The 13053-nt window shown below is 38.1% G+C and overlaps 1 protein-coding gene across 11 annotated transcripts in view; it reads left to right on the forward strand.

The window, feature by feature from the left end:
• The window catches only part of lrp1aa (low density lipoprotein receptor-related protein 1Aa), a 222310-nt gene extending 211276 nt beyond the window's left edge, over positions 1-11034 (forward strand). For 7 of the 11 annotated variants that reach the window (XM_087272962.1, XM_087272960.1, XM_087272961.1 and 4 more), the window contains 6 exons: positions 279-377; positions 995-1065; positions 2193-2286; positions 2429-2458; positions 7689-7833; positions 10099-11034. In XM_087272962.1, the coding sequence (XP_087129088.1) occupies positions 279-377; positions 995-1065; positions 2193-2286; positions 2429-2458; positions 7689-7833; positions 10099-10239 (580 nt within the window). In that variant the 3' untranslated portion in view covers positions 10240-11034. The remainder of the gene's footprint in view (positions 1-278; positions 378-994; positions 1066-2192; positions 2287-2428; positions 2459-7688; positions 7834-10098) is intronic. The other 4 variants (XM_087272954.1, XM_087272955.1, XM_087272958.1 and 1 more) reach the window with 1 other exon arrangement.
• Positions 11035-13053: the final 2019 nt, after the last annotated feature.

Raw genomic sequence — 13053 nt, forward strand, 5'->3', positions numbered from 1 at the left:
GTTTAGCTGTTGACTAGTGAGTAGATGAGTTTAGTTGTTGACTAGTGAGTAGATGAGTTTAGTTGTTGACTAGTGAGTAGATGAGTTTAGCTGTTGACTAGTGAGTAGATGAGTTTAGTTGTTGACTAGTGAGTAGATGAGTTTAGCTGTTGACTAGTGAGTAGATGAGTTTAGTTGTTGACTAGTGAGTAGATGAGTTAATTCCATTAATATATATTTTATTAATGTACTAAGTACTATGTAAGTGAATTATATTGAGTGTTTGCTGTGTGATTTAGATGCACCAGTGGCAGAATCCAACCCAGCTGTTACACATGTGAAGGATACTGTGCTAATGGCCAATGCTCTCTCGGCTCCACAAATCTCCCACAGTGCAAGTACGCAGTTCCCATCCAGTTTTAATCCACAATTTCATATTTTATATGCATCTTAGCTTTTTGAATTGTGAAATACCAAAAATGAAATATATTGAATTTTCTGTGCTGATTAAGTGGGCGTGGCCAATTGTAGATGTAGAAGTAAACGCCCACTACTGTGATTGGCTAACACTTTTGCATATTAACAACACTAAACAGGCAGTGAAGTAGAAGCATGCGTTGATCTCATTTGGAGGCGGGGCTTATCCTCCCTATTACATCATAGAGTGGAAAATTCCAGAACTGGTCTTTTTCTTAACTTACCTTCGATATAAGCTGATTTTACAGGAACAACAAAGAGTTGAGTTCTGAAACTTACAGGATGTTTTCACAGTACTGTGACCTCTTACATTCCAAAAGACCAAGCAAATTTTGGTTTCGCAATTCATGACCCCTTTAATAAGTGAATGCGAAGTGAGGGTTTAACAGTAACAGCACTGGATTTAAATGTAATAAAAGCTTGATCTTGTTGTGTTTGTATTGAAGTGCTGTATGTTCTAAGCTACTTTGCTAATGTTTGCTGCACATCAAGCACTTCTAAATGCATGTGAATGTAAATCCCTCTCTGCCTCCTGTAGGTGTCCTCTTGGTTGGGAAGGTCATCGCTGTGAGAATCCCGCACGGAATGAAAACGCTGAATCCAGTGGCCGTAAGTTCATGTTTGAATGATCTATAAGCAGAGAAAGTGTTTATTAGCCACCGATAAAGTGACTATTTTTAATTTATTAAGGTTCCTTCTACAGCATCAATAACCAGTTACATAAACGTAAACATTCATAGCAATGTACTCTAGTGCAGTGCTTCATGTCTGGTCTGAGACCCACTTTATATCCAATATCAATCAGGCAGTGAAGATCATTGAATAGAAGCCAGATCATTGCGTGTAAAATGAACGCTACAGCGGTACTTACCTCCGTATGTATGATGCATGTATGAACATCACTGGTGCACTCAAACCTTTTTCCTCAGTGATGGGATAGTGTAGTGTCAATTGGATAAACACTTCAGAATCTCGCCGGAAGTACCAAGTCATCCAGATACTTCTGGCAAGCTGTTTTTCAAATTCTATGAATTCGGACATACTACTCGGCTCACATACTGATTTTAGCATACTATGTAGTATGGAAGCATGCTATTTTGGATGCAGTCATTGTTTTAATAAAGAAATACACTCACCGGCCACTTTATTAGGTACACTAGTACCTTACTAGGACCGGGTTGATCCCTCTTACGCCTTCAGAGCTGCCTTAATCCTTCATGGCGGAGATTCAACAAGATACTGGAAATATTCCTCAGAGGTTTTGCTCCATATTGACATGCAGTTGCTGCAGATCCATGATGTGAATCTCCTGTTGGACCGCATCCCAACGGTGTTCTATTGGATTGAGATCTGGTGACTGTGGAGGCCATCTGAGAACAGTAATCTCATTGTCATGTTTAAGAAACCAGTCTGAGATGGAAGTAGCCATCAGAAGATGGAGACACCGTGCTCATGAAAATCCCAGTAGATCAGCAGTTTCTGAAATACGAAGTTGCTGCCACGTGATTGGCTGATTAGAAATTTCGCATGACGAGCAGTTGGACGGGTGTACCTAATAAAGTGGCCGGTGAGTGTATAAAGAAATTGTAAACCTAAAGTGTTTTTCAAGTGTGATATTTCGTACAGAAAAAGGCCCTTTCTGTAGAACGACCCAGAAACATGTTTGGCTCACAATTCATGACTCCTTTCAATCCCAATTAATGCTTGTACTAATAATCCTAATCTGCTTGTTTCAGGAACAGCTTCGATAGTGATTCCAGTGATTTTACTGATTCTGCTGGTGTTGTTGATTGGCGGAGCGGCGTTGTGGTACAGAAAGAGAATGAGAGGGTGAGTTTATGAAATACATTTGCTTTTTCAACACATTTACACCTCTCTAAAGTGTTCAGATGTTGAATTATGAGATACTTTCCATCCCAGAAACATCTCTTTTCTCTTTTCTTTCTTGGTAAACTGCGTCTCTTTTCCGTAGGCTTGGCAAATCCCGCTCCAAACGGCCGCGGTAACGGTCTTTCTCCATTATCTCTTTCTTTTTATGGTTTAATTTTGGTTTCTGTCCATCTTTCTGGCTGGTTTGGAGAATTGATTGTGTTTTTGTCGTCTTCAATGTGTCGCCGTTCTCTCTCTGTCAAAAACCACCTGACTCAAAACAAGTGGTTTGTCTTGTTCAGAGGAGAAGATGATAATCCGTTGCAGAAAATAAAGACATGGATCCAGTAGTGTGTAAGACTGAGAACCAATCGTGTGTTTTATACGGCTGTTAGACTGAACATTATGGCCCAGATTTACAGATTAGTGCAAGATCTCAAACCTCCTGAAAGAGTCAATGGGATTCGAAAGTTTGGTAAATTAAAAAATTAACAAAAAAAAAAAAAATGCAAAACATGGCAGGCATTCATTTTTTAAATATTATTTCCATTTAATTTAATTTTACTTTTAATTAATTACATTTTTCGAAGTGATTTAGTGATGTTCCACAAGCTAAAAAAAGAAATTATTTTCATTTCATTTCATGTCATTTGTAAGTGATTAAATTTCAGAATGCAGTCGCTCATTTTTATATTTATTATTTATTTTAATAAAATTTTGTTAACTGTAAGTGATTTAGTGATGTTCAACAAAATAAAGAAACCATGTCATTTTAATTTATTTTTAAATTAATTAATTAATTAATTAATTAATTAATTAATTAATTAATTAATTAATTAATTAATTAATTTATTTATTAATTAATTAATTAATTAATTAATTAATTAATTAATTAATTAATTAATTAATTAATTAATTAATTAATTAATTAATTAATTAATTAATTTATTTATTTATTTATTTATTTATTATTATTTTGTTAGTGATTTATTTATTTTATTTAAATAATAATATTTATTATTTATTTTTATTTAATTTAAAATTAATAAAAAAAACATTTAAGTGATTTGGTGCTGTTATTCAAATGAAAGAATGCAAGTCATTTAATTTAATTTAATTTAACTTAATTTAATTTTAGTTTAGTTTTAAAAAAGTGTTTTATTGATGTTCCACAAGTTAAATAACATTCGTTTAATAGAATTTTGAAAAAAAGATTGTAAGTGATTTAGTGATGGTTTACAAATGAAATAAATTTCATTTAATTTTATTTAACTTTTTTGTAAATGAATTGATGATCCATAGATTAAAGGAAACAGGTGTTTTTTTTAATTGTATTATTTATTTAATTTAGATTCAATTTAAATAATAATACATATTATATAGTTTAATTACATTTTTTGTGATCTTTATGAATTAAAGATCACAGGCACTAATTATTATCTAATTTTTATTATATTTATTACTTTATTTTATTCATTTTTTGTTAGTGATTTAGTGCTGTTCAACAAATTAAAGTACACAGGCACTCAATTTTAATTTAATTTAAAAAAATTGTTAGAGGTTTAGTGATATTCCACAATAAATGAAAAAGAATGCAGGCGATTATTTTTATAATCATCACTATCACATTTTATTTCATTTCATTTCATTTTATTTTATTTTTAAAAGTGATTTAGTGCTCTTCCACAAATTAAAGAAAGCAAGAGCTCATTTTGTCATATTTATTATTTAATTAAATTTAGTTTAATTAAATAACCACTTTTGTTGTTAGTGATTTAGTACTGTCACACAAATTAAACAACCCAGGTGCTCATTTTTGTCATATTTATCATTTTTATTTAGTTTATAATAATCTACTCACTGTGACCCAAACACATGCGCTATAGGGGAGTTGATTAACTAAATTGACCGTAGTGTATGAGTGTGTGTGAGAATGAGTGTGTATGGGTGTTTCCCAGTACTGAGTTGGTGATTTATTGCACTGTGGTGACCCCTGATGAATAAAGGGACTAAGCTGAAGGAAAATGAATCAATGAAAGGGTGTAAATGTAAACTTCAGGAATGTAACTACCACAGACCTTAGTAAAGGATTCAATTGCATCTGAAAGAAAAATAGCAATTAATTCACTGTCCTGCATGTGTTTAGTAAATCTTGACAGGAGTTTTTTGATACCAAAAAAGCTAAACTTGCACTGAGGCTGTTTGTTAATCTGGCCAAGTGTTTCTATGATTGGTTCTCAGCAGGACTGCATTAGTGGAAATCGATCTGTTAAACATGTGCCATGTTCAAAACCCAGTGTTTAGCAAGATAACACGGCCTCACGCTGTTTGCACAGTTGGTTTTCACTGAAGGTGGGCGGTTACATCCAAATCCAAAATTAAGTGGGTTTTTGCTTAAAACAACCTAAAGAAACTCACTTCATTTCGACTCATTGTTTCTGAAAACAAGACTATAGTTTTTGCTCGTCTATAAAAGGCTTCCTGATTTAAGAATGTTCAGAGTTTTGGACTACACTGCAATAAACGCTTTTCTTACTTCGATTTTTTGACTTGTTTCTAGTCCAAATATCTAAAAGTTCTTAAATCAAGAAGCATTTTCTAGAAGAGCAAAACATATTGACTTGTTTTATGAAATAGCATGCCAAAATGAAGTGAGTTTTTCCTTAAACAAGCTAAATAATCTGCCAATGGGGTAAGCAGAATAATCTTACCACAAATCGAAAAACAAGATTATTCTGCTGACCCCACTGGCAGATTATTTAGCTTGATTTAAGGAGAAACTCACTTCATTTTGGCATGTTATTTCTTAAAACAAGTCAATATGTTTTGCTCGTCTAGAAAATCTTCTTGATTTAAGAACTTTTAGATATTTGGACTAGAAACAAGTCAAAAAATGGAAGTAAGAAAAGCGTTTATTGCAGTGTAGAAACAAACTCCACTACAGCCCAAACCTTTATGCTGCTGAATAATCAATCATCATTTGTTCTTTGACTAAGCTGGCTGACTTAAAATCAAGAAGGTAAAAATAATGTTGAACTGTGCAAACATGCAGTTGGAAAACGCAAATACAAAAGAAAGTAGTGATTTCTGAGTTTACTTTGACTTGTATTTCACTGCAGACAATACAACAAACATTATTGAATGTGTGTTCCTCATGATTTGTTGTTTTATTTTTCAAAAAATAAAAACACTTTGTAATGTCGCCATTTCTTTTCACAACACTTAAAAGATGTTTAGGGTCTGAAGACAGCAAGTGAGGAAGTATTAGAGGTGCCATTCTTCCTGCACTTTCTCTATTGGAGACAGGTCGGGACTGCAGGCAGGCCACTCCAGTACCTGTATCCTCTTCTTCCACAGCCAGGACTCAGTAATGTGTGCAGAATGTGGTTCTGCATTGTCTTGTTGAAATATGCATGAGCGTCCTTGAAACAGAAGGCAGCATATTGTGCTCCAAAATCTCTGTGTACTGTTCAGCATTAATAAAGCATCACAGAAGTGCAAGTTACATTTGCCAAGGGCACTGACACAACCCTATACCCTCACAGACCCTGACTTTAGGACTTGTTGCTGGTAACAGTCTGGATGATCCTTTTCTTCATTGGTGCAGAGCACACGGCGTCTATGTATCCCCCAAAACATACCTGAAATACTGATTGATCTGACCACAGGATACATTTTCACTGTGTGATGGTCCATCCCAGATGCCTTAGAGCTCAGATAAGTCGACGGCGCTTCTGGACACTGTTAACATAGGGCTTCCTTTTAGCACAGTACAGTTTCAACTGGCATTTGTTGATGTAACTACATGTTGTGGTACCCGACAAAGGTTTACCACAGTAGTCCCGAGCCCATGTGGTGATCTGGCTTATAGATGAATGAGGATTCTTGATGCAGCGCCCCCTGGGGGATCGGAGGTGGTTGTTCAGCTTAGGCTTGCGCTCTTGTCCTTTACGCACTAAAATTCCTCCAGATTCCTTCAATGTTTTAATGATGTTCCGCACTGTTGAAGGTGAAACATCCAAATGTCTTCATCTTTCTTTGAGGAACATTGTTTTTTAAAGATTTCAGTCATTTTCTCATATATTTGTTGGCAAACTGGTGATCCCCGGCCCATCTTGGCTCCTAAAGGACTAGACCTTTCTTCATAATCACAATAATCATAATTAAAAACACCTGTTGACATCACCTGCTTCACCTCACATCATTATTCCACCAGTTTACCTGATTACTGCTCCCCTCCTGACTGTTTTTGGCAACCCAGGCTCGTTGTGGAAACGTAGTCCCGCGGACATTCCTGGAGACCGCGGAATATGTCCCAGCGGGTACGTACGGCTGCAGTTTTTGTTTTCTCGAATCCGTGAGAGGCCGCTGTTGTGCACTTTTTCGCACCTCAGATGCCTCTCGCGAGTGTGGTTGGCGCTCGAGCTGTTCTCACTTGAACCCACCGAAGGCTGCTGTCTGACTGACCGGATGATTGACTGCACGACCGGCCAACCTGCCCTCCTCCTTCCCTGAACCCAACGAATTTTACCGATCAACCCGCCCGCCCGCTCGCTTGCTTCCCTAAACCCGAGCAACAGTTTGCAAAAGCCGTCCAAAAAAATAAAAGCCCCGATTTTTTTTTTTTCTACCACGTTTTCGGATTTCACTGCGTTCTCACCCTGACACGAAACTCGTTCACTTAATTTTTGGGATTCTGTTTTTGTCTTACCTGATTGCTGGAACCGCTCTTCCCCGGACTCGAAACCGGTCGCCGTTTTCGACTCCTCTCTGCATCTCGAGCCTGCCGACGTACACTGTGAGCTGAGTGGACAAACGGGTTGCAGCGGGGAAGCCCTCCACAAGGAGGTAAGGTAGGCGGGAAAGGGAACGGCATCACACCGCCCCGCAGTGTTCGCTTGAAAAAACTAAATGCGGCCGTACGTACCCCCCGGGATGTATTCCGCTGTCTCCAGAAACGTCCGCGGGACTACGTTTTTAAAATGAGCTTGGGTTGGTTTTTGGAGTGTGTTGCGGGTCTAAATGACAGTAAAGGATGTATATTTACCAAGGAACTGAAGTAGACCAGACAAAACATCAAATATTGTGTGTTCATATTGTCTGCACTCAAAAACAAGTCAAAGTAAATTTGGAAATCACTACTGTCTTTCTTTATTTGTTTTTTCCATGCTGTCCCAACTTGTTCTGATTTGGGCTTGTAGGTAAACTCTGGGTTTTTGGATGGTGTTGCTTGTTTTTAGGTTGTTCCAGTGCGTGTCAGTGGCATCCCTCAGTGTTGTGGCTGTTTTTCTGCTGTGTACGGTGTGTAACTGACCTGAGCGCAGCATTTACTGTGCAGTAAACTCTGTATTGTGTGTCTGCAGAGCCAAAGGCTTCCAGCATCAGAGGATGACCAACGGCGCCATGAATGTGGAGATCGGGAACCCGGCCTATAAAATATATGAAGGAGAGCAGGACGATGATGTTGGAGAACTGCTGGACGCAGACTTCACACTGGATCCTGACAAAGTAAGAGCTTCATGTCACTATACCCCAGCAGAAAGACAACAGTTCTTGAGAAAATAAGTTATTTATTTATTTATTTATTTAAATTCAGATTTGTCCACAGCCAAGGTCATTCAACACAGGGCTCTCAGGTCTTCTCAAAAGTTTCCTGCAGGCACGCAATATCATAAGACTTTAATATTAGGTTAGATTTAGGTCGTGACGTCAGGTGACCAAAATCCAATGTCTATCCAGTGTCTAAGGACAACGTTATTTTGACGTCCAATAACGACGTTGATATTTGGTTGATTTTAGGTTGGGTTGGAAAGTGACCCAATTCCAACGCCGAGCAAACATCTTAAGCCAACGTCATATTAACGTCAAATACTGACATTTATTTTTCAGATATGGCAACCAAAATCCAACGTCTGATAGACGTCACAGTGGTAACGTCCACATCAAGATGAAACATCATTAGACGTTGATATTTGGTTGATTTTAGGTTGGACATTGACGTCGGCCTGATGTTCTGACGTCAGCCCATTTTCAAACAAAATGCAACGTCGCCACGACATTGGGGTATAACATCAATCTGACGTCCTGTTGACATCCTGTGCCTGCTGGGTTAGTTTTTCGAAGTTGTGACTAGAAGTTTTGACGAGCACAAAACAGCATTACACTTTACACTCTCACTTTACACTGATTTTAAAGCGATCCTAGAGCTAAACGGTTAAGTTTGATCATTTTTAAATCCATTCAGCCGAGGCATGCAGGAGCACTTTTAGCTTAGCTTAGCATACATCTTTGAATCGTATTAGACCATTAGCATCTTGCTCAAAAATGACCAGCGAGTTTTGACATTCATTCATTTTCCTTTGGCTTAGTCCCTTTATTGATCAGGGGTTGCCACAGCGGAATGAACCACCAACTATTCCAGCATATGTTTTAGGCAGCGGATACCTTTCCAGCTGCAACCCATCACTGGGAATACACTTTAATATTCACACACAAACGCACTCATACACTATGGTCAGTTGAGTTTATGCTATTCCTCTATAGCGCATGTGTTTGGACTGGGAGGGAAACCGGAGCACCCGGAGGAAACCCATGCCAACATGGGGAGAACATGCAAACTCCACACAGAAATGCCAACTGATCCATCCAGGAATCGAACCAGTGACCTTCTTGCTGTGAGGCGATAGTGCTAAGCACTGAACCACTGTGGCGCCCGAGTTTCCACATTATTAGTTATTTCTAGGCTGATATGAAACTAAACTCTCATTCCAGCATAATAATCAAGAAACTTTGCTGCCAAACCAACCATGGTTTAGCAGAAGCGATATCACACTGGGCCTAAAAATCAACTAAATGTCATGCATTCTGCTTTCAGTTCCAGATCTGCACTATGAAGTAAATAAGCGAATCGTCTCAAAAACCGCGGAATAGTTGACAGTTCATTCCGCTGTGGCGATTCCTGATAAATAAAGGACTGAGCTGAAGGAAAATTAATAAATGAAAGAATTAATGAATATTTACTCTGTATAGCAACAGATCTGGGGTCTGTAAAAAATTAGTAAAAAATCTATATTTATAAAACGTATGCAATCATCACTCTAATGAAAGCACAATGACTACCTGGTGGTGCAAAGTAATAATTTATGAACTTTTTAGATACAGATGCGTACATGCACAATATCAACTTTAAAAAAAAAGGATGATAATTTATGCAGTCATGCACGTGTTTTGATCGATAATATGCCGGTGATTGACACCGTTACAGATATCGAAATTAATTTATGCAGTTATTTCTTATGCTGGTTAACAAAACTTGAGTAGGCCTGGACTACTATAATAAAGAAAATACATTGATATGCATTGAAATACATGATGAATACTCTTGACACATGAAAGTGTAAAGCCTGCAGCTCACAACAAACGTGGAGAGTTATTGCGTGTCATATTTAACAAACCGTTTCCTGCTAATTTGAAGTAATTTTGCTCACATGGATAAATAAATAATAATCAGATGATGTCATTACGCTGCTGTGCCGTCGAGAATTGCTATGGAGAATTTCGCGGATGGATAGATCAGTCCTTCACAACTGATCTCAGATCAGTTCATCCAGACATTTTAATCTGATTCAAGAACTTGTGTGAAGAACCAAATTAGCCAGAGATCAGTTATCAAGATGAACAGATCCAGGATCTGCCAAATCATCTTAGATCATTTAAGCGAGCTATGAAGAACAGAGCCCAGGTGTAACATCTATAAATGTGTTTGTCTTTCAGCCGACCAACTTCACGAACCCAGTGTATGCGACGCTGTACATGGGCGCTCACAACAGCCGAAACTCTCTGGCCAGCACAGACGAGAAGAAAGAGCTGCTGTCACGAGGAGATGAAGAACCGCTGGTGGACCCGCTGGCTTAAACACACACAAACACACACACACAAACATACACACACGACATACCGTTTGCCTTTTTAACGAAACGAAGAAAACATGAAGAAAATCAGTTAAGTGTTAACACTGTATAAAATGTACAAAAATGGACTACTTTTGTATGTGATTGCAGTATTATATTTTGTTCTTTTACAATTCCTCTGATCACAAAAAAACATCGCAAGACAACGAACGATACATTTTCTACGACAACAAAAAGAAATATGCTTCTTTTTTCCTTATTTTTTGATTATTTTGATTTTTAGGTCACCTCCCTTTTACCTTAATAGCCACTACCTCTGTGCAATATGGAGTCAAAAAACACGAAAAAAAATATGAGATGGGAACAAATGACATTTTTTTATTTTTGTATGAGCTGTATAGAGAAAAAAGTGTTGTTCCGTCAGTTTGTCGTAGCATTGCGAGGGCAACTTTGACACGGAACCGATGTTGTTTGCTTCAAAACTTTCCACAATGTCAAGCGGATGTTATCGATTTTACAGTACGTGCCAGTTTTACTACTCCCGTTGTACGTTCATGATTATTTATAAGGATAATGGCTTTTCTCGTGCACAGATCCGAAACATTGCAATATTACTTACGCTTATTACCAACTTTTACACAAACCGATTTTTTAAGTGAGAACGTGCGTGTTGTAGATTTGGACGCACTCGACTGACGATGTTTATCATGATCTTTAAAAGCGTTTTGATCTAAAGGCTTCTGCTTAACTGCTTGAGATTAGTTTTATAGACGACAATAAAATTGTGCCTATGTATGAATCTCTTTACCAAACTAAACGTTTTGTTTTTTGGTGAACTGCACAAAATAAAGTGGGTGAGTCGGTGTGGAGGGAAAGAGAGAGGAGTTCAGCACACATGGCTTTCGGTGGTGATTTTGAGAAGATGAACTGAAAAACATTTAACATTCATTTTCCTTCAGCGTAGGCCCTTTATTCATCAGGGGTCACCACAGTGGAATGAACCGCCAACTATTCCAGCACGTGTTTTAAGCATTGGTGACCTTCCAGCTGCAACCCAGTACTGAAAAACACCCATACACACTCGTATTCACACACACACTCATACTAAACAGTTAATTTAGTTCCTCAGTTCCCCAATAGCACATGTGTTTGGACTGTGGGGGAAACCGGAGGAAACCCACGCCAACACAGGGAAAACATGCAAACTCCACACAGAAACACCAACTGACCTAGCCTGGACTCGAACCAGCGACCTTCTTGCTGTGAGGCGACATTGCTGACCACTAACTGATACAGTGAACGATTGGGTTTTGTATCTCCTGAGAATGTAAAGCGATATAATTATTTAACGAGTGCGAATCGTGACTATATGAATGACACTATTAACAATTATTAACAAGTTTAACGCACCCACAAACATTTTTAAAAAGCTAGCGCGCAGTGCAGACGTCATTACTGAACTCATTCATTCATTTTCTTTTCGGCTTAGTCCCTCATCAGGGGTTGCCACAGTGGAATGAACCACCAACTTACCCAGCATGTGTTTTAAGCGGTGGATGACCTTCCAGCTGCAACCCAGTACTGGGAAACACCCATACACACTCATTTACAAACACACTCATACACTACAGCAAATTTAGTTATCAATTATCAATTCCCCTATAGCACGTGTGTTTGGACTAAGAAGGAAACCCACGTCAACATGGGGAGAACATGCAAACTCCACACAGAAATGCCAACTGACCCAGCCGAGGCTCAAACCAGTGACCTTCTTGCTGTGAGGCGACAGTGCTAACCACTGAGCCACCGTGTCGCCCTTGAATTGTCATTCACTTATTCATATCTTCGTCAACTGATATAGTGAAAGATTAGGTTTTGTATCTCCTGAGAATGTAAAGAAAAGCGATATAAAGTAATTATTTAACGAGTGTGAATCGTGACCTTATTAGTGACATTATTAACAAGTTTAACGCACCGACAAACATTTTTAAAAAGCCAGCGCGCAGTGCAGACGTCATTACTGAACTCATTCATTCATTTTCTTTTCAGCTTAATCCCTTTATTCATCAGGGGTCGCCACAGTGGAATGAACCACCAACTTATCCAACATGTGTTTTAAGCAGTGGATGCCCTTCCAGCTGCAACCCATCACTGGGAAACACCCATACACACTCATACACTCCAATTTAGTTCATCAATTCGCCTAAAGTGCATGTGTTTTGATTGTGGGGGAAACTGGAGCACCCGGAGGAAACCCACGCCAACACGGAGAGAACATGCAAACTCCACACAGAAACGCCAACTGGCCCAGCTGGGACTCGAACCAGTGATTTTCTTGCGGTGAGGTGATTGTGCTACCCACTGCGCCAACGCATAGCAAAATAATTCTTAAAACTTAATTTTTTTTGTTGCAATTTATTTAACAATAAACGTGTAAGGACAAGAACAGAATAATGAGAATAACAATAATAATAATAATGGCAGCATGGTGGCGCAGTGGGTAGCACAATTGCCACAAAAAAGCATAAAGGCAGAAAATGTAATAGGTAAGATTTAGTTTTTTACATTTTTGTGTTGTTTGTATGAACTTTTGTACCAAACAAGTGTTTCAGGAAACGGATTAGATTAAATTTAACAGGAAAGGAGGATAATACATTTACATGCAGAGAAACACATGCTCTTTGGCGGCAATGCTTGTGCGCTCACTTTTCCATCGATGTAGAAAGGTGTTATAAAATTATAATTTTTGTAATTTAATAAAACTATTTGCATACTGACCACCAGGAAAGCTACATATATATATATATATGGCTCTGGA

The sequence above is a fragment of the Danio rerio genome, chromosome 11 (assembly GCF_052040795.2).
Source record: "Danio rerio strain M-AB ecotype USA chromosome 11, GRCz13ab, whole genome shotgun sequence".
Classification (NCBI taxonomy): domain Eukaryota; kingdom Metazoa; phylum Chordata; class Actinopteri; order Cypriniformes; family Danionidae; genus Danio; species Danio rerio.